At 35.9% G+C, this 27071-nt stretch overlaps 1 protein-coding gene across 11 annotated transcripts in view; it reads left to right on the top strand.

The window, feature by feature from the left end:
• LOC145985053 (uncharacterized) overlaps positions 1-27071 on the top strand; it is a 64935-nt gene that overhangs the window by 15180 nt on the left and 22684 nt on the right. The window contains exons 2-7 of one of the 11 annotated variants that reach the window (XM_083118576.1): positions 5016-5111; positions 8860-8892; positions 10572-10760; positions 12602-12708; positions 13553-13680; positions 18674-18838. In XM_083118576.1, coding sequence (XP_082974702.1) covers positions 5016-5111; positions 8860-8892; positions 10572-10760; positions 12602-12708; positions 13553-13680; positions 18674-18838 — 718 coding nt within the window. Of the gene's footprint in view, positions 1-5015; positions 5112-8856; positions 8893-10571; positions 10761-12601; positions 12709-13552; positions 13681-18673; positions 18839-27071 lie in introns of all 11 variants that reach the window. The other 10 variants (XM_083118575.1, XM_083118579.1, XM_083118578.1 and 7 more) reach the window with 10 other exon arrangements.

The following is a 27071-nucleotide window of genomic DNA, read 5'->3' as shown; positions in this document are numbered from 1 at the left end:
ATCATTGGTAATGTAATTTAATATTGCAATGAATTCACATGCATAAAATAGTTTCACATATGTCACAGGGAAATTATTTATTTTGTTGGCTCACACCGCGTACTTTGCGATTTCTAGCCAAAGTTCAGGTACTATTATATATGTTTCAAACTGTTGATTAATATCTTTCCCTTTCTTCGAAACGCTATTGACTTATTGAGAGCTGTTGTCCATTCTGTTCTTATTATATAACGACTTCTGCGAGGGCTTCTAGTTTTAAATTGTCGTGAGGGGCATGGCTGTTTAGATTACAAACCTATGTTTTCGAACGAAACTATAAAATATCCAAATAACTGCATTGCGAGGTTCAGACATTAATGTAGATAAGGATATCGGAAATGGAGCCTGTGAGTATTGTAAGTTTTTTATATAAAGAGACTCGGTGTTGTTGCTTTAAGTGACATTGAAAAAACAAATGATTGAGTGCTTGAAAAGCTTCACCACACTGACAGAAAGTTGATGGCCCAACCTTTAAACGAGCCAAATGTTGATTTACTAATACATGGTCTGTATGCATTCTTAATATAAAAACAACCACTTCCCGAGGTAGATTCCTGTTTTGGTACCAAGGTCTATGATTACTGACTTCAGCTTGCCACTTATAGGATGTGGTATTTAGTAGCTTATGTTTTACTCTAGGTAAAAGATCTGTGTAAGGTAATCTAAGAGGTGTTACACGTTCCTCGGTTCTCGCTTTCTTAGCACTTGCATCTACTATGTCAAGGTATTTTTTTTTATTACTATGCGCACGAATATAAGTGAAAACAACTTTCTGTCCTTGTTGTCGAAGTTGCTGCATCGTGCAAAAAATCACGTATACAAAAGTAATGAACTCTTTCATTAATGATTAGGTCTATAACAATTACGAGATATGATTTATATCAATTAACGTGAAAGTAAATTCTTATCATTTTTAAATAACGTTCCATCTAACTCACCTTTTATGCCAATGAACTCACTGCGCATAATGGCTGGTTACGCGTGTATTAACACTAGTGAACTCCACATGCAACACTGGTCTCATCTCTTTGTACTTTATGTCATACATTGGTCAAATTCTAATATCCAAATTATATAACTAGTCATATAATGGATGAATTATGCATTTGGATATATAATTAAGAACTACGTTGAACATTTATGTAGAAGTGCGTATAAGTATTGAAACAACTGAATCTATGCGCGCTGCCACCATTCGGGTAGTAAATATTAAAGTTACGTCTGTATGATACTGTAAAATGTTTTAACATTTCAAATGTATGAAAAAAACTAACTATTGACTACCATCCGACACTTAAATTGTTAAATTTGTCAAGCTTTCAAATAATATGGAAGTTGTTTTGATGTTTAATGAAAAAGTTTTTTTGTCAGAACAAGTGAAAACAGTTACTGCTGTCATTTACACATGCAATGACAAAGATAATAATAATTGTTAGTTTATTGCGTTAGTAGGTACTCACTCGTGTTACCAAGTTACTTAACTTAATTATATTCGGCTCGTTTAACTCAAACTCATTTAACCTCAAAACCAAAACGAAAGTTAGGATAGCAATTTCACATTTCTCACTTTGCTTATAATTTCAGTCGCATTGCCAGATTTTCTTGACTCCACGCCAAGAATATTACAAATCAGGCCACAGCTCGATCCAGGGTTATTTTTAGATCCATCAAGTATGCACAAATCCAAAGAAAGTAGACTTTTGTCTCAAAAATTCCCATCGAGCCATTTTCTGCAGCAAAAACCCAAATGTAACTTTCAACGATTAACTTTCATTTTGATTAAATTGGAATACAATTAAAACAGTTATATGCTTTTAGTACTACTTAATTGGTATACTTTGAATATATTATCTAATTCAGAGGGAAATCACTTTCAAGAAGCGTCCAACCCTCAGCAGAAGAGTAAGTACTTTACAGACTGCCTCTTACTGAAGTTTTGTTCAACGCAACCTCAACCTTTAATAGTGGTGGCGTCAATGCACGTAATTGTAAATGATAAATATATTTGTTATTAGCAAAAGAAACATTAAATATATTGGAAGGGAATTAAGAGACAGATCATATTCTCTATTTAGCCCATGGATGGAGGGTTAGAGCGTTTACATCACTATCAATGGTTGCCTGAAGAAAGATGAATTTTAAAACCTCTATTCACATTGATTTTTAAGTAAATTTTGATGATCAAGCTATTTATCACAATAATCATCAACGAAACAGATCTTTTGAAGATCAGAGCTAATGCGATTTATTTTCAATGTATGTTCAAAACATCCTTGTTTTCTTATTACTAACAAAGAAAAAAACTCACTGACCACGGTCATATTTATTCCAAGGGAGGCCGGAGTCCTGAAAATTGAAATAAATTACTCTTCTACCTATGTATGTCCATTCTCTAATATTTTTTTCCCGAGTAACATCGGTCGGCTGATGTGACGTAACACGGAGTTGCCAAATTGAATACTCTGGCCCCCTTGGAATAGAGATGGCCGTGCACTGGCTCAATTGTTAAACTTAACTTTGAAACCATAAGGATTCAATTTTACTCTGAAATACTTGTTTTCTACAAATGGGCTGAAGCCGATGTAATAAATCCTCATACCACCTCATATTTTTTTGTGTATTGTCATTACTTATTTCCAGAACTTCGATCTAACACTTTCACTCTCTTACATCCTTTGATTTATCAACTAGATATTCCATTATATACTCAATGTTCAATTCACTTCAGAGATCTAGGTTTACATGCATTGTACAGAGAAAAATGGCCAATGCATGTGATGATTTACGCCGATGGTTCAAAGAATAACAAAGGTGTAGGATGTACCTATTACATCCCAGAGAAAAACATTTATCAACAATTTAGATTACCTATAGATTCAACCATTTTTACTGCGGAAAGTTACCCTCTATTCAAAGCCTTACAATGTGGAATAGCTGAAGATTTTTTAAAAATTCTTCTCCTTACAGATTCTCTGAGTGCCCTTCAAGCATTATCTACATCTTATTCCAGATTATGTCATCAATCTTGTCTTATTATTTTCATTATTCAACAAGTTCAATTTGCTTGCAAAAGGAACATTGACATACAATTCAGTTATGTTAAAGCCATAATATTAACGTAGGAAATGATCGAGTGGACTTATATGCTAAACAGGCGAGAGATTTACAACTCATAAGTCTCAATAGATTAATGTATACGGATTTATTACCACGAGTGAAAATCAAAATTATGGAACGAATGGTGCAAGGATCAATTTAAGTTTGTGGGCAATACATCTAATTAGATGGATTGCAGAATTTAAATCCAAGGTCCCTTGGTTCAATTCATACACACTCCCACGGCATGTCATAGTTTTTATTAATACGTAGATTAAGAGCAGGACATGTACGTACTCCAGCACACTTAACAAAAATAAATATTAAAATTGAAGAAAATTGTAAATTTGACAATAATAATCTTGATGCTAAACATTTATTTCTAGAATGTCCAATTTTTTCAGATCAACAAATCATACTCTACAAAGGTTTACAACGTTTAAAACTTCCATTTCCAATATCACTCTCATCCATTCTAACAGATTTATCCCCTTCATTAATATGGATGCTGTATGCATATGCTCGGAAATGTAGACTCGAAATATAAAGTGATTTTTATATAGTATATACATATATTTAAAAAAAAATAAGAAACAGCAAAAGGTAAAAAAAAAGAAAAGTGAATTATTCATAATAATCGTTTTATGTTTGTGATTCTGATTAATTTGAGAGACTAACTATCAATCTTAGAAGAAAACATTAAAAAAAATACAATACAATAACGATGTCCAAAGTCGACAAGATAATGCTGACAGGGACAGCTAAAAAGAAGAAGAATAATTTCTACAAATGCACAGTGCTGATTAGGGTGCGCTTATTAATTGGACTTCAATAAAATATTACAAAATGTCTGAAATACGCATCTTCCCTTGTAATAATTTTGTCTTTCTCCTGATCTAAAAATAACTGATGCTGCGATGCGCCCTGGAATTCAATAAGTGAGGATACAACTTATTTTTTGTAATCAGTTGTATGGTTGTATATTTTGTAATCTCTTTATGTGTCTGATGATTTTTAGGTAAGTCGTTATAACGACCAAGATCCGGGAATACTTATTTCACGATACAATTTAACACAACGTACTTTAAAGCTTTACTTAAATATAAACATTAAAATATAATTTGCACAATTATAACTACAACTATATAGTTTTTATTATTTGTATTTATCTCTGCTCATTGAAGAGTGAGTTAAACCTGAACATTAGAAGTGAACTACAATTTGAATGAAGATTTGAGAATGATAACAATAACCTAAAGAAAAATTGTGTGCAATGTTTAAAATTATTTATTGAGTATTTTTCAGTTGCAGCACAAGGTTGCCATTTTACGCTGAGATAATAAATAACAAAAAGAATCAAATGTGGCATAATTTAACAAGCTCTGAAGGAAAGATACACTTGTGTATTGGAAAATGCTTTTTAAATACCCTGCTCGGGTAAATTATAATATAGAACACTGATTTTCGATCTAGTATAATATTGTAACAGTGAGAATGTTCTCTTGCCCAACTTTCACTAGAGATTTCACTACTCGAAACCAGGTCTATTTCTTTGGGTAAAATTAGGTATTTAAAGCCTCACATAGAAAAAAATTAAATTGCTGTTGGAACGTGGTAATAATAACGCACGATAAAATAGAAAATATGTTATTGCCCTCTCGTACGAAGGTGCTATATCACACGCCGCGAATTCTTTACTGTTTGTAAACCACTATCTTTCAAGCTTTTTCCAAATTTGTTTAATACCTATCTTGAGAACATATGCTCTTTGGAATGCTGTGAATCTGTTGAAAGTAACGCCAATATAGATTTTCTCGCTAACTTCATCGTTGATATCTTGTACTTCTGAAGCCACATTCTTTCTGTTTCTCGCCTTTCAGAGACGGCCAGTGCCATGGGAAATGCATCCGACTGTTCCACGGCCGAGCTTGGTTCCTCCGCTTTATACCGCCTACGGAAATGCAAGACGCATAAAGGTTCGTCTCGAAGAGCTACGCAAATGCCCCGGGTCTGAACACTCTCTCACGTGAATTTCAGATGACGTCGTAGAAGGCTTAACAGTTCCAATACATTACATTAACTGGTGCCTGAAATCTTAATATATTGTGACTTTTTCTAAACGGTTTCCGAAGTAGTAATTCTGATAATCACAGAGCAGAAACAAAATCACCTGAAGATTGATATGTTTTTATTGAATCAAAACATTTCTTTATGGAACATATTGTCTAATAGTTTCGTTTATATCTACACTATTATAATGGTGTTTTCAAGCAAAGGTGAAACAACCAATTTATTTTCATGTGAAAGTTATGTAGGTTTTTGAGTCATACAATTATCGTAAAAAAGCGAAATCTCATTGGGGTGTTCAAAATTACATGGTACCCTTCTTCACATGGTAAAATTAATGTAGCATTGCTGGAAATATTTTTAAACCACAAAATTTCGTTACAACATTTGATGTACGTTTTTTTATATACGCTATAGCGGTTGTTTAATAAACCTACTTCTATTTTTTTTCCTATAAGAATGTCAAGTTTCGGAAAGGAAACTTTTATCATATCGTTTTTGATATTGGATCACAAGTGCTTTGATGAGAAGTTGTAAGCACAGTTAAAATGAATGATGCTATCCTAATTATTTTTTTATATTTTTTGTGAGTTGTATGTCGACATGAAGACATAAGATTGTTTCGGCACAGTAATTTTATTTTCAAGATTTAGTTTGGCTTTAGGTCGACGAACTCTATCCTCTCTTGTTACCAAAAGTAAAACCGAGGACAGGAATACAAAATACATTTATTTAATGGAACCTTAACGAGGCAATGAAGTAGAATTCCGCAAGAAGTTCACCATGTGAGAGGGCTCAGACTTCGTTAGTGACACTGCTGCTCTTACGATGTCGTCATTAACAACTCACTCGCATGGCAATAACAAGTTCTCCTGCTTACATTCTTTTTTAACGATTTTCATGTAACGTCAATGGTATTTGTAGGCTTCAGAAACCTTGAGATTGTCGCATATTTAAAGGACACGTAGTAAAATCCAGGTCCATAAATGAATTCGATTGTTATTGCTCTATGACATAATTCAGAAGCCGAAGTTTTCATTTTATGAAACCACATTTTAATTAATAAGAATTCAAATACTGTATTACAAATGGAGCGCGCGTTCATTCGTTTCTTCGCCAAAGGAGGAGAATACCTATGTGTGCAACTATAGAAATACTAATCAATATTCATCCTAGTACTCTGCTGATGTTGATGCTGGTTCAAAATGACCAGAAAAATGTTGTCACCTTAACTTGAACAAGAAATCACAGGCACGAGATGATATAAAAGTAATGTGTATCAGGAAATCTGGTGTAAATTGTTGTTCGGTTTACAATCGTAAGCAAAAATGGATTGTGCATACAATATGAAACCCCTAATCCCATATTAATTTTACACGATTGAATTGATTGAATTGTTGCTTTAAGTCCACTTTATGCACAGAAATGCTAATCGGGACTGGTCGTACAGTTGTGATCCGAACCACTATGTGCCTCCACCGGGTATCGAACCCGGGACCCCTCTATTTTACACGAGCTTTAGATTCTAAAATGTATGTGTTGTTGGTGAGTTTGCCTGTTTATAATAGTTTGATCTGATAATGTGAGATCAGAGAAAATCAATTTCCTCCTACAACGCACATTTGTTTCCGACCGTACAATTTAACATTTTTGTTCGGCATTTGTGCTTACATAAATAGAACTAAGTTTAAAAGAAGAGAAAATTGAAACCATTGAAATTGTACATAAACAAACCAAAGATTAAAAAGCGTCGTCTGTCTAAAACGCATTACAAACAGTAACGGCGACAGAGAGAACATGGGAAGGCGAACGCCGCCACTCAACCAATGCGTCCATCGGCAAACAAGAAAAAATAGATAAATAAATGCTGTTGTAGCCCAAATATGCATTTCTCTATGGTTTCTCGGTGTATACTGTGACTGCCCACCCAGAAAATATTCCTGCTTCCCTCTGTCTTCCCATTCATTTTTCTGACGCTGTCACTGATCATGGAATAGGGCTTTCTAGGAAGCTTTAGGTTATTTACCCTACCCAGGACATTATTTATAACAGATAACGTAAGGGTTGTACACTTTAAATTACTCCATTACGATAACATGCCATGTTTGCATGCATTATGTTTTCTTTTAGAACTCACGCCGTCAAATAGTATTTACACCTACAGGTAAGTAGTTTAACTCACTCACGAACCCGTTAACAAGTAACAAGATAAAGTGTGAATATGTTCTGTACGTCCAATCTCACCTCTCGTATTCTTCTACTTGTGTCGCATGAGAAACTGCTGCTCGGCAAACGCGATGTTATGGGAAATCCAAACGCTACATGGGAAATTTTATGTTAGATTGGATTAAGATATTGACAGTATTTTTGTTGTGTACTTTAATATTTTCATATGCAAGTTAAGATTCGAACTCTTACGCCGACATTTTTTATTATTTTGCCTGGAACTTTACTTGTTATTCTTGCATGTGGAACGTACTGGTCATGTTTCTTAGTTAAGTTAAGAGAACGGTGACGTCATGCTATATGCTGGAAAGTGCAATGTGGACTGTGTTTTGCTCCCGACAGACTCCCCGTCACTACGTGGTGGTGGACACCCCTGAGCGCGGACGGCGAGCGGAGCAACAGTATTCCTACTCCTACACCTCCGATTCGTCCACGGCGTCCTCCTCCTCGCCGTACACCGCCCCCACCAGGAGCTACAACTCGACGTCCGAGAGAGTGAGCCGCTCCACAGGCACCGGCCCTGGGGACTACTCTTACACCTCCGAGCGGTCCTCTCGCTCCTCCGACCACCCCGGCTCCTATTCCTACTCCTCTGTGTCCTCGGGGCGTCTCCCCCACGGCACCTCCTACCGCCACTACTCCTACCGCGTGTAGCTCCCTCCCCTTGCCTTCGTAGACCACCCGGGCCATTTTTCGATGCTTTTTTTTTTGCTTAGTTCACTGAAAACAAGTCAATGTATGCATTTCTTAAATTCCTCATTTGAGCATTTACTAACATAAATCAAAGCAAGTAGGGTTTTTTTCGAAGCATTAACTAAACTTAGTATACTAACTGGTAGGAGTTGGTTCATCTTCGTTCATCTTCGTTCAACTTCGGCAATGCTGCTTAAACCATCTCATCATGTAACTTAAATTTGTTACTGGTCACAGTATTCACTCTTCATAATGCATTTTCGATAATTTTTACCAATTTAATAAAAAAAAATAGTTGTTTCTTCCAATTCCCAAAACTGCTTAAAGGAAACACATTTTCTTACACATTATAAATAAGCACATTTATAAAACCCATTATAATATTATGGCTTTAATTTTTAGAATAATTTTAAAATGATTTCTCATTAATCTCTGCAAAATAAAAAGGAAGTAACAGTTCTTATTGAACATTTCATTGTTTCTTCTTAAGGGAAAACCAGACTCGCTACATTTACACTCTTAAGTAGCTTTCGCAATTTCCAGCATATACACTCTGGCCTGCAACCAATGCACAATGACGTCATCATTATCTTCTACATGTTTCTTGTTTTGTTGTATGTTGTCATAAGCAGCACGTGACTAATGCACTCCTTTCTCTTCTCTTACATTGTGGCCCCTCCTCACGCTCCCGCCCCACTGTCTGTTGACACGTTGTCCCTTTTGTTCTTGTGAAAGAAGCTCGATCCAAAACTGGCTCCAGGAATCGGTAAGGTAAGCTAGTAACTGCATTCATAGCTACAGGGATCTGTGTTTCTAAATGTAGAAGTTATTCAAGGTAGTACGTTAAGTTGAATTGTTAAGAATTTATGGTATTAGAAACATTTGATTATTATTAGAAATAACTTCTTCAATGAAATATAGTGAGAATTCAAATATTCTAATTAATATTAAAGGTTACTTATTAGTATGATGTAGTATTAGTAATTTTATGATGTGTAAATACAAAATAATAGATGGAAATATTTCAGAGTTAATATGTAGTAAACTTTGTTGAGGTAATTATATACGAGGACAAAAATAAAGTAACAATATTTTCTTATTTGCTGAACTTATAGAAGTTGATAATCAAAATTACTTTAATACCAATTGTATATTACCGAGATACCAGTATATTACGTTTCAGCTTAGCATTTATATTACTGATTAAATAATTCATCTGATGTTAAATATAGACCCAAATTTACTTGTATTTTATACTCTACAGTTGCAGATCACAAAACTAATCTTTAATTTTGCGATATCATGATGATATGGATAATTTTTAATTACGTGAAATACAAATGCACATGCCTCGAAATATAAATATGTTCCTTGCTTGATACTTTGAACATATGGGCTCCATACAATCTTTTAAAGTTTTTGCGTAAAATCACAATTTACTTTATGTTCACAAATGTTAGTCATTGACTCTGTTCAAAAAGCACTTTATTAATTGAAGTAAAATACAATTAAATTCTGAGTGATAAATAAAGCAAAGAACACAAAAAATAACAATGTGGACATTTTCGTTGTGATGAAAGATAACGTCGTGTGGCAGGTTCCTGAGAAGTGGCTTATGCATTTAGTTGGTTCTTTAGTTGTATATTGAAAACTTAGATTTTCAAAATTATTTTTAAGGAACTGAATGCTCTGTATCATGCATTTGTCCTACATTTTGTGATATGCTTCTGTAAAACACTTTGAACTTATTACGTATGCCTGATATGGATCTGAAACTTAGTCTTAAATTAGTACTTTTAATTATTTAACTTATTTTTTGCAGAATATCTGAGAGAATTGTTGCTGCATGAATATCTGCCTTCGAATTTGCTTTGAGTTGTTTAATTTGTTTTCAGCGTTTATTTATAGTTTTTAATATAAGCCTAAGTTTATTTAGTTTGCACATTGCTTATTCTTCAAATTTGCTAACACAAGGTTCTTTGAAAAGCGAAATTTATCTAATGTATTATTTAAAATATATTTAATCAACTAAACATTTTACTGCTTTTATAGTTCCTGCCTTTCTGTTAATTTACTTTTATTTCTGGCCAGGCTCTATCATTATTTTTTTTAGGTTAGGAATAACTACTACTCGTGTTCTTATAAAAGTGAATCTTATTTTACCTTTCTATTTTATGCTTTTGTAACCGCCAGTGCTTTTTCATATAGATTATATTTTCGTAACTCCGCTGAAAATATACAAATCCAGCACTAATCTCTTCTGCAATGCCTCGCAGAAATCTTTCTATTTATTACCATTTCACTTCATAAAACTTATTACGACAATGAGTAATCTCGGCAGCGCCTAGCTTACATAACACTACTGACCAGTTGCTTATTTTCATTAACCCTCCGCCCTCTCCCTTTGTGGAGGGACGTTCCTAACCCCGCAAGGGACAATCGCATTCCAGGGTCAGACTTACCACCGGTCCATCCCAGTTGTCGCCCACAAACGCATGACTCTGGTCACTCCACCGCCTCACACGAACCGTGTGCGCCCTTCAGTTTTTCTTGCGGAGATCGACAGAATCTACCACAAAGCTCGTCCACACGTTGGAAAAGAGCACTTAGAGGACTTCCTCAACACAAACGCCATCGTGGTAAGTATCTTATTGTTTAAGAAACACACGGGATTATGAAATAGCTTCCTTTCACAATGTGCTGATCTCAATCGGAAATGGAGAGTCTTATCATCTTTGGACACAAAATCAACTTTCGTAATGATATGTATGTAGTTGAAAAAAGTATATGCACTAGAAAAATACTGAAATCAGAAATTCTTACTTATTCCCATTCAGTAATCTTTAATTCACTTTAAAATATTCACTTTTTTATCACATCTCCAATGAAGATAAGTAATATAAAATTAGAATCACTGTCTCAATGCCACAAATGACACTAGATATTATTCGAGGCACAGTCCAGCGTAACGAACACAACATTCAAATAACTCTCTTATGATTTTGTTAGTAGCCTGCATACTGTCAATACAAAATTCAAAACGCAAAAATTTACTCACCAGTACATCATTGCAGGGTGTTTCTTATCTGAAAGATTTATGGTTATAACGTGAATAGTGCACGAAGGAAACAATTTGAAATTTGTTGTAAGGGACGCAAAATAGATTGAATATACCATGTCTAGTGATTAGGGAAATTAAAGTTCCTGTGAAAGTAATATTTTTTATGCCGAAAACTACTTCAGACTAAAGAAGGTCATCGTATGTACTTCATTACCAATTAGAATATGTCAAGATCCATCGAACAGCTTCCATGAGGCAAAAGCTTGAAAGCCTGCAACAGACGAAACATAGCAATGTCTACTGCAACGGCTTATCTACGCGGTTCCTTCTACGAACCATATGGCTGATCACGTGACACAGAGTTACAAACCACATGTTTCTGGATTGTTGGAGCCATGCACGTGTCAAATATGATATGACCAACAATTCGTTTCATTTTTTCATGGGTATGCCCACTTTTCGCTGGAATGTACCTAGAACAATAAGATTTGTTCAAATTCATGCAATAAGCATATTCTAAGATAGTGACAATAATAGAAGTTCACAGCTAAGCCACATGCTAATGAAGTTAATCATTAAATGCAAATGAATGAGTAACAAATGCTAATGAAGGTCACGAAAGAGACAGCAAGGCCATTGAACAAATATGCAATCTAGTCTTTTCTCCCCAAAAGAATAACTTTATGGAAAAACAATTGTGTCGTAATATAAAGAGGTAAGTACGATAACAACTTAGTAATTACCACTCACTCATTTATACATACATATTTTACTGCAATGTTTCAGAGACGTAAAACCACAATTATGCATATTTATCATCTTGTATGCTAATGTTCCTACTGGAGGGTTATCAAATCTGATGAAATATATCCCTTCCTCAGTGAATCAAGCAAAATTTGGAAAAAGGACATCGTTTATACGCAGATAATATGTTTCCATATCACCATTATCTTGAAACACCGTGTTATCCAATACTGTTGTATGGACGTTTTCAGTTAAACCTTCCTTGCTTTCAGTAACTGTGTCACAATGTCCCTTCACTTTTGACTACAACTTAGTTAATACTGAAGACGAAGTGAGTACCAAATATCTGTTTTATATTCAAAAGTCGTAAGTCGACAACAACAACAACAAAAAATAGTATTCGATGGTCGCCAACAATTGTAAAATTATGGTGAAATATGATGATATTGTTTGAAATTTATTGTGACATCAAGTTTTAAAATTTGATTTTGTAGTAAGTTCAAACGTAAGTATTCCGAAAAGAATATCATATTTTAAATACATCATTTACTTTGCAGCATTAAAAGTTTTAGAACATTCTTATCCGTTTGTCGACACCGGATCTACATATTCACTTTGTAGCTTTTTCCACTTAGTTTTACATAAATACTAATATATTTTATGTGTATTTTCCAGTCATTTGACGATGAAACTAGATTGATTAGAGCACAGACAAACGCATTGCTGAGAAAAATCCACGCGCCAGTTCCACGAAGAAACAAGCCTCTGTTCAAGAGTTATCAGTAAGTATACGATTATTTTCTAGTATTCACTCAATCTATGAAAGGTTGTTTTTTTTTTAGGTTTTTTTTTTTAGATTTTAAGTCCTAGCCTTTACTTCTACTTTGAAAGAGAGATTGCTGATGACTGAGACATCAACACGTATACTCTTGTTGATACGCCTCAGTTTTCATCTTATTTCGACTTCCATGTAAAATGATTGATTCGATCCTACAGTATTACGTGTCAGAAATAACTTAGAACGTTTTGTTATAATGCCAAGAATTTCATTTTGAAAGTATGAGTTGAGTAAATTCCTGAGGATATATTTCAATGAATGCTGTGGAGACCGTACCGATAAGGCTACAATTTAATTTCGTCGATTAACTACCACCATTTCTGAAACACTTACAGAAAGAAATTTGATATTGCGAAAAATCCAGCTAATGTAGTCCTGATCAGAATAAAAAGATTTAAATCCTTTGCACTTTATCACACGATTTCTATATTGTTTTCATCAAAATTTACAATTACTTATTCCAGTCATAATTTATAATTTTGTGTGGTCTGTGTTTACACGCACAATAAAGTATATTTATTGTTTATGACAAATCTTAATTTTAAGTTCTTTGTAAACCACAGACTTGGGAAGATGGACCCCTAAGAAACTACCAAGTGATGAACCTAATATTTATGAGAAAATATGGTGGAAATTATATTACGAGGGTCGAAGTTGATAAGATTATCTATATATCAGCTCAATTTTGTATCAGTGGTTTTTAACGTTATTTCATTTCCATTTGCAGTAATGATTATTATTGTAATCGCACATTTATAACATTTTGTAACAATATATGTTTTTCGCAGAAACGATGAGCTGGGAACTCCAATTTATTCAGATGCGTATATCCAGCGGCTGGTTGGACCCGTGCGAAATGTGCAGCAAGAAATCTTTAGCATTTCTCATTATCCAGAACCAGCAAAAAATTATATAGGTAACAAATTTTTCAAAAATTTAAACATTCCAGATTGAGATTTATTGAAGATAGAACATGCGATGAATGTGTATTGTTTTCGTATAATAATACGAGCATACCATGAAACATATATTATATACGTCCGAGACTAATTTCAGATAAAGTGTTTGTGTGTATTTTGCACAACGTATATTGTTGTTTTCTCAGAGCAATCTCATGTAGCCATCCCTATTTCATTCAGTTATAATTGTCGTTCCTAACAACTAACTAATTTTCTTCATTTCAAATTTTATTTGTAGTTTCCATTGCTCTAATTACATTTTCTTGCAGGACTGAAAATATAATTTATTGAATTAGTTTGCTTGTTCTGTGTGTTTAACTTTATTTAACTGACTAATTAATTATTATTGGAACACACTTTAAAAGTGATCATTATCACTTATCAATCAGTGAGAATTGTAACGTCTAAATGTGATTTCAGCTGAAAATTAATCATTTTTCTCTCTTGGTAAATTGTTATTAAATTTGTGTGTTAATGATTAGTATAATTGTAACGGACCGTAATTACGTAGAACCGGTTTGCCAAAAATGACAGACTTTGAATAAAGCCTGAATCACACGGTGGCGCTGGACTGGCTACCCATTTGCTAGTTTTCGCCTCACACGATACTTGTTATCGTACTTGTCGATAGACTTTTATTTCCATAAGACATTGCGCAGAGCAGACAATCTGTAAAGATGGACGAGATGTAGAATTACTTTGTGCTTTTATTAAAAATTAAAAAAAGAAAAGTATGGACTAGAGATTGACTCAAAAAAATATAGTAATCAATGCGTACCGAACAAGCTTTTTAATTAACTCGGGTATGCATATTCGTACATGAGATTCGCAGGATTCATTCACAATTTCTTTTAAAAAATCGAACATTTAATTTAATACACTTATAATAATAAGGATTTTCATTTTCGGCTAATCATATTTGTCACGTAGGGGAGACCGGGTCACTTTGTCACAATTTTCACATTTTATTTTTTTGTGGCTCTCACGTAAGGTCGAAAATTATAATTTTTTACATGCAAATACTTAGTTATTTTTTGCACAACATATGTTACTGTGTATGATGTAACTCATCCTGATCTGGACTTATTAACTCTTCTTTATGATCAATACAGTTGTGACAATGTACCCCATATGCGGGGCAAGTCGTCACAATATCTGGGGCAAGTTGTCACATGCTATTCTAGTGGCAGTTTCATTAAATAGGTATATATTATTAATGCAATTCCTAGAAAAAGATTGGAAATGTTACTAACACTAATTACTTAGCATGTAAAAGATACTTAAAAGCTAATTAAATTGAAAGGTAAATTATGCTAGTTAAACAGGAAATAAAGTAGTTGGGCCTGTATATTTTCTTCAATCCCAAAAGATACATATATTGTTACATCAATCTTTGTAGGTAAACCAGAACTTTCATGAAAACAACACTAGCTTACAGAGTAGCTAATGAATCAAAACTACAAACTTAAAGGTTACAGAAAACTGTTTCAGTAAGAAAATTTGCAAAAGATAGGGCCTACACTTCCAACACACGAAATTTGCCAATGGTATTCAACTTTCTTGTGATTTTAGAGTTAATAAATTGCAAAATAATTCATATTATAGACCTACGTAAAGTTACAAAGGGAGTAAATATTGTTACAAAGTTTAGTTTAGTCTTATCAGTTGGCACCTCAGATTGTTTTCAAAATTTTTATCCTTTTGCTTCTATTAAGTTACCAGACCTAGACGTCATCGTCAGAATCACAGTTAATACACACGTAAAACAAGTTCTTCGTCGCGCACTTTTCGTGGGCCCATCTCTTACATCGAATGCACTGAATCCACTGGTCACTGCCTGTACTTGTCCTGTATGGATCCTCACACACTAAAGACAGCGTGTCGCCGTCCTCTGAGGAAGAATCGTAATCATCTTTGGACCTTCGTCGACATTGTTTCTTAGATGGAGTTGTTTTTTGTTCAAGATTCAGTCTTTTCTTTGAAGGAGTTTTGCCTTTGGCCTTGCTTCTTCTTGAATTCGCAATTCGGTTTCTCTCTGGAGTATCAGTAAGAATGCATGACTTGCAATTTCATCAGCTGTTGTTGGTTTTCCTTGGCCTTGCCTTCGGGAATGGTCTGATATGCTCGGGAGTGAGATCGGTCGCTGCTTCAGACGACGTTGATGCTACCATTTCGGTAGATGGGGCCGATGTTCTTCCTGTTGATGCTGTTACTTCAGGCGGTGGTGATCTCCCCGTTTCAGCATCCGCTTGTGATGTGCCTACACTAAAATTTGATGTACTTCCTTCCTGCTCTTGCGACTGTGAACTCGTGCAGCATCGGTCAGTAACATAACCTGGCATGAAATCTTCTTCAGTGAATATTTCCGAATTTAATGGAAATATGGCGGCAACACTTAAACCAGCCGTAATATTTCGGAGAGTGGCAGCCATTGGAAAAGCTGTGGCAACAATGTCTGCAACGTTCTGGATTGTGATTGTTTTTCCAAGGTTAGTTTTCAACCAATTCTCGCATGCAGAGTTGATGAATTTCTTGAGAGGTCCAAACACTGACCTATCTAGTGGCTGAAATTTGAGCGAACAGTGGGATGGTAATGAGAGAACCACAACACCGTTTTCTCTGGCGTATTGCAAACCTGCAATTGACAGGTGAGACCCGTGGTTGTCTACAAGCAGTAGCACTGGAGACTCCTTACAGCATTTAACGTTGGCAACAAAATGCTTCAAAAACTCAACAAAATTTTCTTCCTTCATCCATCCGGAGGGGTTTGCACACCCAGCGCTGCCCGGTGGTCCTCCCCTGATAAAATGTTCTTTGTAGTGAACCCTGGGAAAAACGAAATATGGTGGCACCGTGTTTCCCGTTGCGGACACAGCAACTGCTAGAGTCACTAAACTTCTCCTTTCAGCTGACGTAATGGATTCTATCTGTTTGAAACCTTTACGAGCAACAACACGGTTAGGACGTTGCACTGTTGAGATTCCCGTCTCATCCATATTATAGATATCTGAGGGACGAAACTTGTGGCGTTCCATTATAAGCTTTAAATTGTTGAAGAATGCTTCGACGTTTGTTTTGTTGAAGCTGGTTGCTCGCGGAAGGCTGGTTGCTTGGGGAGTTCTTATAGCAAGGTCATCATGTCTTTTCAGAAATCCCGAAAACCAGTCTAGACCAGAAGTGCCCTTTTCGTTCCACGACACACTTCTTTCCGAGCGCTTTTGCATAGTTGTAAGCCAAATCGTCGTGAGTCCAAAGTATATGTCCGAAGCTTGTTTTCGGTATGATACTAGAAAGTCTTCCTCATGTTCCGCAAATACTCTGTTACATGTTGAGTAACCTAATGTGAATGAGCATTGCCCAGACTGTAGTTCACCATCTCTAACACCTGCAAAGAATCTCGCCAATGTTCTGTAGTGGACATGAAATTCTTTGGCAGCTTTACGTATTGATACGGGGTTATCGTTTCTTTTCACGGTTCTTGCTGCAGCCAGTAGGTCTCCCATGGGCGGGGCATTCCTCTCAGTCTTTCTTTTGCATGTTCTCACCATCTGGGAAGCAAGAGAACCACTTATTAAAAGAGGAATACACCACTTGTATCATGACTAACACACAGTGGGGCACATTGTCACAGTGACAACATGCCCCACGTGCCGTCGTTCCTCTTTTTAAAAAAATATCTGTACCAAACAATAAGATTAAGCGCATTCAGAGTACCACATTATGAAGCTCTATTTCTAACCTACATAACACACACGAAAATACTTACCGCTCACGCTTTCACGAACACACAGTAGGAAAATTCCAGGACTCAAAAAATTTACACTGAAGCACTGAAAACAGACAAAGCTCAACTGACTCAGCCACGTGTTTCACGCGCACCTCTAAACGAGTACAGTTGGGAGTGACATCTAGTGGGTAAAAGAAAAAGCAGCACCAGCTCGCTGACGTTAAGGTTTTTCTCAGAATTGCTACTGTGACAACATGCCCCTTGTGACAATGTGTCCCGGTCTCCCCTACACATCTCATCGCTTTGCATAAATACCTAAATATTAATGAACTGAACACGAATGCACTGCACGTTCTCTCTTTACTTTTTTTTTTATCGAGAAACTAACAAAAACAGCCAACACTCGGAAACCACAGACAAAATTACTCTCTTCTTTGCAAACTCACAGATTATCTTCACATGGCCAAACTTTGCTCTGATTGGCTGTTTCACAGTATCCAGTCGAGGAGACGTATTCCTCCAAACCAGTCAAGCAGCCAGCCAGGCAGCCATCACATCCGGGCAGGTAGCCAGTTCAGCACCAACTAACTGGATATCCAGTTCCGTGTGATTCGGCCTTTAGTTCTGGGTGAAATACTAATCAATCAATTTACATTAATGCTACATTTCTCTTTGCATTTTCTGCGTGGCCCGTCCCTATGCTGTTCTGCCCCTACAAATGCTCTAACTGTAAAATTTTTGCCCATATGCATCTTATCGTGTGTGTTTTGAAATTTTTCTTTTGTTGAGCCACTACTTGTTTTTTAATACCTAAATTTAGTTAGTTTATTTTTATTGTATATAGAGCTCTAATCTTTTCATAATATGGCAAACTATGCCAAACGACACCATATTAGATATAGCTGTCTGTACTATGTTTTAATAGCCTACACTGTATTTGTCTCCTGGTGAGTCAAGTGAAGCTGAAGATGCGAATTAGCAGATCTTCACGTATAATACAAATTGCAGTGGAATAACAAACATTTGGAATACTCTTATTGAACGGAGGTCAATCCTTTGTTGTTGTTCTCCCAGCCATGCTATAACTGTGGCGAAATTAGTATATGTGCATGTATCGTACACATTAGATTGCAGTGCACTTGTAATCGTGTTCTTTAGGGAAAATATTGGAATGTTCAGAGAATACGTGAGTGGAAATTAATTAATGACTAATTCCTTTGCAGGCAAGGGTCACTTGGCGTGCCTGAGCTTCGCTGGAGGCCGAGCCATTGCCAAGCGCCGCAATCTTGTTTTGGCAGAGGACGAGAGAGTGAAGAACGACGTCAAGTTCCTCTCCTATTATGACAAGACAAGAACAGCTGCCAACGGGCCTAGGGCTCAAATCAAAGGTATATGAGGTTGTTATTTACGTGTAGAATTGTATTTACTATTTGGCGAGACTGCATATGCTTATGTAGTATCGAAAAGGAAATTATATTTTATCTGCAGAAAATAACTTAATATAGAATAATCAACTTGATGGTGTCGCAGTTTTAAACTATTCAAGTGAACGTAATTAGTGTACTTGAAGTTTTTAATTATAGGAAAAGCTGTCTTTCTGTACCTACAATTTTGGTAAGGGCTGTAGACAATGTCATATTTTGTCATGATTTCATGTACCAGACGTTCTTCTCCTTTTTAAAAGAAAGTTGGATCAAAATGGGTGTTTGTAGCACACCCTTCCACATCACTAACAAGGTGTAACACATTGACATTTCTCTAATCTCGACACTAAAAGAATTGCACGTTTGTCACCACTTTCCGACTACTTCATACCATGGATGCCAGTGGCAGCGATTAGGGGGACGAGGGGGGCAGTTGCCCCCTACTTTTTGCAACTTTTGCCCCCATACTATGCTAAATCTTATCTACAAAGGGAAATATACTGTCTTTGACCCCCAGTTTTTGCACCTTGCCCCCCGGTTTTGGAACCCAATTTCCGCCACTGCATGGATCATAATTCTATTAAGCTTCTGCTGTTTCAGCACCGAGACTACAATGTTCTATAATTTTCTGGCCATTTTATAAATCGGACGTAGACAGTTTGTTAACCGTAATAATTCTCCTTCCTTACACACACACCCATTACTTGAATAAAATACGTCATATACTGAGTATATGGAATACTCGCGTTTCTCTAATTCAGTGAATTATTGTTCTTTTCAATGTAAATGTTTGTTATGATCTACACTTGTACAACTCTGAAATAACATTCAAAACTGTCATACTTCCCTCTTCCTTAGGATTAGTTAACTAAAATATAATTGCATGACTGATACATAAAACTGGAGTTTAGAAAAAGCAACTTTGAGAATATTGGACCAAAAACAATTTCCTTCGTTTTGTTTAAAAGTATTTTATTTAACATACATCGATTGCTACTGCAACCAATTATGGAATTTAATAGTAACGAATGATTAGTCTTTAATATAATTTAGTTATAGAAAAAAATCGTGTGTCCGTGAATTTAAATAAAATGCCTTTTCCTTCCAGGGTCTTCAGCGTAAGCTTTATGATTGTGTGCAGCTCTCTATTTGCCTTTTGAGAAAACGCGGAAACTTCGCACCATTTCTTTAACCTATTATGTGTACCCTTTCATGGTCAAACCAACTAAAATACACTGTACAATATATAATATTTACTTTCCACTTGTAACATTTCTTCTTCTCTTTCATAGACATACTAAAACAGAAACATTTACTTCACATACTACTTGTTTCGTCTTTGTATTTTGCAATTTTGGCTTTGCAGTGCTGTTAAAATTTTACGTTTGTGTTCTGTAATGTTTTGGTTCAGTGACTTTAAAAATGTCTCATGACCGCTAGAAATCAAATATTAGGATGTTTCAAAATGTTCAAATGAGTCTATGTCTTTGTCTTATTGTGTGGCGTTACTTCTTCTTTGTTGGCGTCAATTGTTAACATCGTCCATGTTTATACGTGTTTCACTGAGATTGATCTCGGTGGTGGTGAATTTATTATACCCACTTAAAACAACAGAACTAATAATGGATTATTTTGTGAGTCAAAATGAAAAAAGGTTAATAATGAGTAGTTGAGTCTTAACTTTTAATATGGATAAATAACATGATAAAGATAGCCTTACTAATACTAGTAAGACTTGTGGTCGCTATATAGTCTGCATGGTTCTAAAGTTTTGTGTAAAAGAACAATTTTTTAATCTCCCTCTCAATTTGAATTTATGCTTTATACGACGCATTTTGTTTGACAAACGAATAGAAACATATCTAAAAGGTGCCACTTTCAACGAGTGAGGAAATCTATTTGTGAAACACTGAAGGCAATTATAATCTTGTTTTAAGATCATATATAATTGATCTGAAATGTAGAACAGTAAAGTTATTTTACATAGACTACAAAACAGTAATCTATATTAAATACATACTTCATGTACAAGTATAGTTTATGCATAAACGTTTTGGAAAGTTCATAGTGAATCGTCACTAGAACATTTAATTTTTAAAGGTTTGAAATTTATCAGCAACGAATACTATTTTCTATTGAAGATTCAGTTTTGCCAAAGGGTACATCCTATATAGAAGAGTAAAAATGAAAGTTCTATAAATGAGGCAAGTAATACTGAATAGAGATGCAGAATCATTTACAGCATAGAGCGGGAAATATTATTTCCTTCGTCCACTTCGTAACGGAGAAATAGAAGAATGTTAGGAATTGTACATGAAAAGTAATAATGTTAACTAATTATTATCTTAGCATCAGGTAAACGTCTTCAAATCGAAATGGTTTTAACAACAAAAATCTGCCTGTGAAATATTGCGAGGAAAGCACATGCAAAATATCTATGAATGTCATCTGAACCTCTATATTGATTATTTTGTTAAATGGCAATTTCATACACTGAAAATCTAAGCTATTATTCTAACAAATTCACAGAATACCACAGCATGACTTTTGCTTTCGGAGCTTAATTGTAACCATAACGACTACATAATGAATGTACGGATTTTATTGAGAAAACATATACATGCTATGGATTTAATTTCAGTAGCATATGCAGCTGCTATAGTTTGAAAATTTACGATGCTAAATAACTAAGATATTCCACAACACCCACATTTAGAAATAAAATTAATTGTCCTATTAATGCTCCCATGTAAATGCACTGGAGAGAGCTGCTCACTGCCAGTCTCCATTCGCCTGTTGCAGAATCAACAGCTTACGCAGAGTAAGTATTAATTTTGAGCCTTCTTTACCAGTGTTTTGCTTTTTGTACGAAATGAAATACGGCAAGCAGAAGATATTAATTGTGTGCAAACATTTTCCCCACACAGGAAAAATGGAAATTTAAAAAGAACAAAAGTTAAAAAAAAAAAAAAAAAAAAATGTATAGTGTAGCTACAAATTAAATTGCAAAATCATTCATACTACTAAATAAGATAAATATTTTTTCCACAAGTAAAGTCCACCGAATATAAAATAAATTTTAATTTTTCTGCTTGTTTCTGTTTTTTTGGAAATACACCGTGCTTATGTTTTTTATTTTTGAGAGGGAATAAGTGTTTTTGTAATGTTATGCATGTAGCATGTACTCTCATCTCTTCTATCTCTATTTCTATTGCACGTTTGTATGTAGATTTTATTGACTTACTGAGGTGTAGCTATCCTAATAATATAAAGAGGTAATTTTGTTGAAAACTGTTCGTCAGTCAGCAAAATAACAATCACATGTAATATGTATTTATTTTGCAGCATTAAGTTAAACGCTCTTATTTTATAATGTGTCTCTGAAAGAAAGAGAAGAAATGACATACGAGGGTCACTATTTATATTTTGACCCTAGCAATGAAAAAAAAGGAATTTGGCATTGAAAACTGCTTTATTGTTTTTAGAAGTATTCTCCTTTATGGTCAATACACTTTTGCATTCGTTCGAACCATTTGTCAAAGCAGTTTTTCCAATCTTCTTGAGACACCTCCATAATATGATTTTTGAACGCATCAACGGCGTCTTCCGCCGACGAAAATAGTTGTCCACGCAATTTATTCTTGACATTCGGGAACAAGAAGAAGTCATTGGGTGCCAAATCAGGACTGTACGTCGGATGACCCATCAATTCGATTTTTTGACTGTTCATAAAGTCGGTTGTTAGACGAGATGTGTGACAGCTGGCATTGTCTTGATGAAGAATGATCCGACGGCGTTTGTTTGTTTTCCGTATTTGACCGAAGACCTCTGGCAAACAAATTGTTGTGTACCATTCAGAGTTGACCGTTCTACCTTTCTCTAAAGGCACAGTTGCCACATGACCAGTTTTCCCGAAAAAACAGGCGATCATTTGTTTCGATGTACTTCGAGCGCGAACAACTTTTGTTGGGTTGGGTTCATCTTGAAACTCCCATACAGTCGACTGCTGTTTACGTTCCGGCTCATATGCATATATCCATGATTCGTCACCTGTTACAATCTTATATACGTCTTTTGAAGCACCACGATTGTATTTATTTAGCATTTGTTTGCACCAATTGACGCGAGCGTCTTTTTCAGTTTTTGTCAAATTGTGTGGGATCCAACGAGAACATACCTTTCTCACAGCTAAATGATCATGTAATATTTTATATATGCTGGTGGAACTAATGCCTATGGTTGCCTCAATCTCACAGTATGTCACATGACGATCTTGCAATATTAGGTTTTGCACAGCATCAATGTTTTCTTGAACAACAACTGATTTTGGACGACCTTCGCGAATCTCGTCGGTGAGCGAATGGCGGCCACGATTAAATTCGTTATACCAGCGTTTCACAGTGGCAAAGGATGGGGCTTCATCGCCAAATGTGGAAGTAAGTTGATCGATGCACTCTTGTCTTGATAATCCACGTCGAAAATCGTAAAAAATCATCGTACGAAAATGTTCACGAGTTAATTCCATTTTATTGTTGTCGCGCAATCTCCAAGGAAACATAAACAACACAAATGAAGCTATTGACAAAACATTTGAAGTACGTTATGGTCAATAATGCCAGACGATTCCGTGCAAACGTCAAATCGCGCCTAACTTCAATCAGTGTTGCCAAGGCTCAAAATATAAATAGTGACCCTCGTATCAGGTGTAGACACACGAGTTATAGTTCACTATCACCAATAATTGAGGACTAAAAGTGGTAAACGTTGTAAGTGCCAAAAACGAAAGTGTTGGGAAATCGCATCGTTCCGCACATCACCCCGTAAGAAAGTGCACACTAGTGATCTCTTTACACGCCCTTTGAACTACTTAGAGGTCTACCAACCACATTTCACGTTCACCACGTTATAAAGCATGGCACATTTCACAGTTTAACGTGGAAAACGGTGTTTGAATTATTGTGTCACTTACAGCGTTTACCAATTTTAGTCTTCAATTCCTTCTCCTGAAAAAGATCTTAGGCATTCGTTGCCCAGTAGTAGGGTCTATGTACACAAGAGGTGAATGTGACATCGATCGATCAGACTATTGAAGTTATAACTTGAAACGTTGGCGATTCTGTTCACATTTTTAGTTAAAAAGTTGCAAACAAACATATGAGTAACATTCTTGATATCTTTTCTGCCATTCGAAGGGTAATATGAAACTTGTATAAACGGTTACAGTTGTTTAATACATCCCTATATTGAATAATGGCTACTGCCTCAAAACAATTGTATTATAATAATTACTTGTACATGTCTTTTACACTATTTTCGCTCAGAAGTTTTTAATGTTAAGTTCCTTGAAAAAACTGCAGAAATGACATTGAGAAAATGTGTCACTTTCTAGATCACACTATTACTACTATTATTTTCTTTCTAAAAGGCATTTATTGAAAAACAAACGAGGAAGAAGCCACATTGAAATAAGACTATCGTAAAGATATACAAACGAGACAGTAGGCCGAGGAATAGGGTTGGTTTTTATAAAGAAAAAAACTGAGAACATACGAATGTTACAGGAGTGCGCAACGGGAAAGTAACCTGACACTGGCCTGACGTTCCCGTAATAAGGTCACTCAAGTTCAGCATACAAAAGTCCCTCCAAATATCTTTACATCTTTAATAACTATGTGCAGACGACTTTTACTCTATACTCGTAAAAATGTAATATTAATACTAATGTAATAGGTTTATCTGCTAATAGTTTATAACGAGAATATAGATAATGAAACGAGGCAATAAAAGAATAAGAAATAGAAGTATGTGCTAAGAACGCAACTTACAACTGAAAGAAGTTACACTATGTTGTTTTCAAATGGATTGTTTGGGATGTTAAATAAAGAACGGTAGTTATATTACACAGAGGCTAATAAGAACTGGACTTACACTTTGGACATGTGCATCACCACCATAAATGAAAGAGCACATAGTGCTATAATAAACTTGCTGTCATGTTTTATTTTTGACTCTTGTTATCATCACCGTGGAGGTCAAAACTGGGGTGCGCAAAGGGGAACGAGGGCGGGGCGTGCGAACTGAAACAATGGGTGCTCTGGCGCCATCGAATATAAATTTCTTTAATTTTTCTCTTTGAGTGGAGTATGAATTTGGAAGCCAAAGGTCGTTTGCACACTGTTTTTCAGCTCCAACCGCGAACCATGTGATCAGGTGCTTGTCACTTCAGAGGCATTCGATAGTTGTATTGGCCTGATACGGAAATACCTGTGCTGGGTGTACAATTTTTTGCATTGCATAATCTGGTTACCATATAGGTAGCCAATACGAATATTTTTCTTTAATACGTTGTATTTTCAACTGAAACTTGCGTGAATTAAGTGTACGAAGGCAGTGAAATTTTAAATCCAAAGGTAATTTGTCTTTCTGATACAAATGCATTTTCAAAATGTATATTATTAAAAATACCGTGCGTTTTGAGGTTTTAATATGATAGATGTGTTCCGCACCGTAGCCGTGAGGTCTAAGGCGTCATGCTTTGGACTCCGGCTACGGGACGCGCGCAGGTTCGAGTCTTCTGGGGGAAGCGTAAGAACTTTTCTCTGAGATTTCGGCCTGTATGGGACCGGTGAGGAAATTGGGGAGCTACAAATGAGTAGCGTAACCCGGTCATGGGACCACACGTCACCCCGTAACTGGTTGGACGATCTCCCACATTGGGGGGATAAGTGAGTAGGATCAGGTGGGAGGGAGGTAGGTAGGTAGGCCAGGCCCCTCGGTGAGCTGTTGCGCCACAGGTTATTATAATAAGATACATGTGATGACAAGCATAGGTCCTCGCGACTTCTTGATACGAGAGTTTCTATAAACTGCAATTGTACGAGTATATTTAAGTGTGCTAAAAGCCCACATATAATGGCAGATTTTCACCCAAAGGAAAATACAGGAGATAAGTGTAAACATCAACATGTTTATAACTTTATGGTACCGGGTGGCCAGAATTAAAGTTACCCAACTCAGAGCCATCTGTAGCCTGTTTGAGGAGTCGTACAACTCTGAAATTTGGCGAATCCACTATACAGACCATGGGGAAGAGGATGGCCATAAGAAAAATAGTTCATTTCACCGCCACCAGGTTGAAATGTGGCGCTGTACTTCCATGATGAGTTGTAATAATGATGTAAACTGCTCCAATTGGTTATGGATTTGCCTTTACCTTGCAATCTTGCAATAAACGAGAGATTATTTTCTCGCAACTTCCAGCCAGTAACAAATGTCTTTCTAATTAATAACTCAGCTAAATCACTTAACGTGATTTTTTGTATAACCCATCATAGAAGTTCAGCGCCACATTTCAACCTGGTGGCGGAAAATTGAACTTTTTTATCGCCATCCTCTTCTCCATGGTCTGCATAGTGGATTCACCAAATTTCAGAGTTCTACGATGCCTCAAACAGGCTACAGAGGACAGCCCTGGCCCAAAACCATGGTAACGGTTGAAGTTTTTGCTTGCGATGACGTGTGACCGGCCAAGTGAATCCATCACTTCAATGTAAAGTCACGTGAAATGACAAAACGACAGTGTTGCACTATGCAGATATTAAACACCAGAACAAGAACAATGTCTAGATGAGGATGTGTACTACAGGCTGTGGAAAAGGAGATGCGATAACCACTAACGCCGTCAAACGGTTGGGCGGGAACTTTACGTCACATACCATGAAGAAGTAATAGGATCTGAGCTGATTATGTCCTTTGCGATTAGTCACTTCATTAAATGATTTACTAAATCTCATCAATTTACATTGTCGAGTTTATTATTTGTGTTCTTTTTGGTTTAGGTTCAATATCTTCTCCGTAGAGAAAATTATGCTCATTTCTTTGTTTTCCAAGACCCTGTACATCAAGGGTCAAGGAAGTCAGTAATAAGGTGTTACATACAGTGTACACCACGGCCGGCGCTAGTAATTTTGCCGCCCTGGGAGGTGGCGGCAGATGGCGCTCCCTCTCGAAAGCCCCCCCCCCCCCTCCCGTCATTACGTAGCAACGGGAAATTGAAAATTAATATATTCCTAATTAAAACATCAAACTATAAAATAAATAATTTTATTATACTATTAACCAAAAAAGGATATTTCGCTCGACCACAGTTAAACACTAATTTTATATTAGACTTATTATTGTATTTTATGAAAACTCT

Source organism: Lepisma saccharinum, chromosome 3, assembly GCF_977018435.1.
Source record: "Lepisma saccharinum chromosome 3, izLepSacc3.1, whole genome shotgun sequence".
NCBI classification, from domain to species: domain Eukaryota; kingdom Metazoa; phylum Arthropoda; class Insecta; order Zygentoma; family Lepismatidae; genus Lepisma; species Lepisma saccharinum.
Note: the sequence above shows the minus strand (reverse complement) of the source record. Positions and strands in the feature narration are given on the sequence as shown.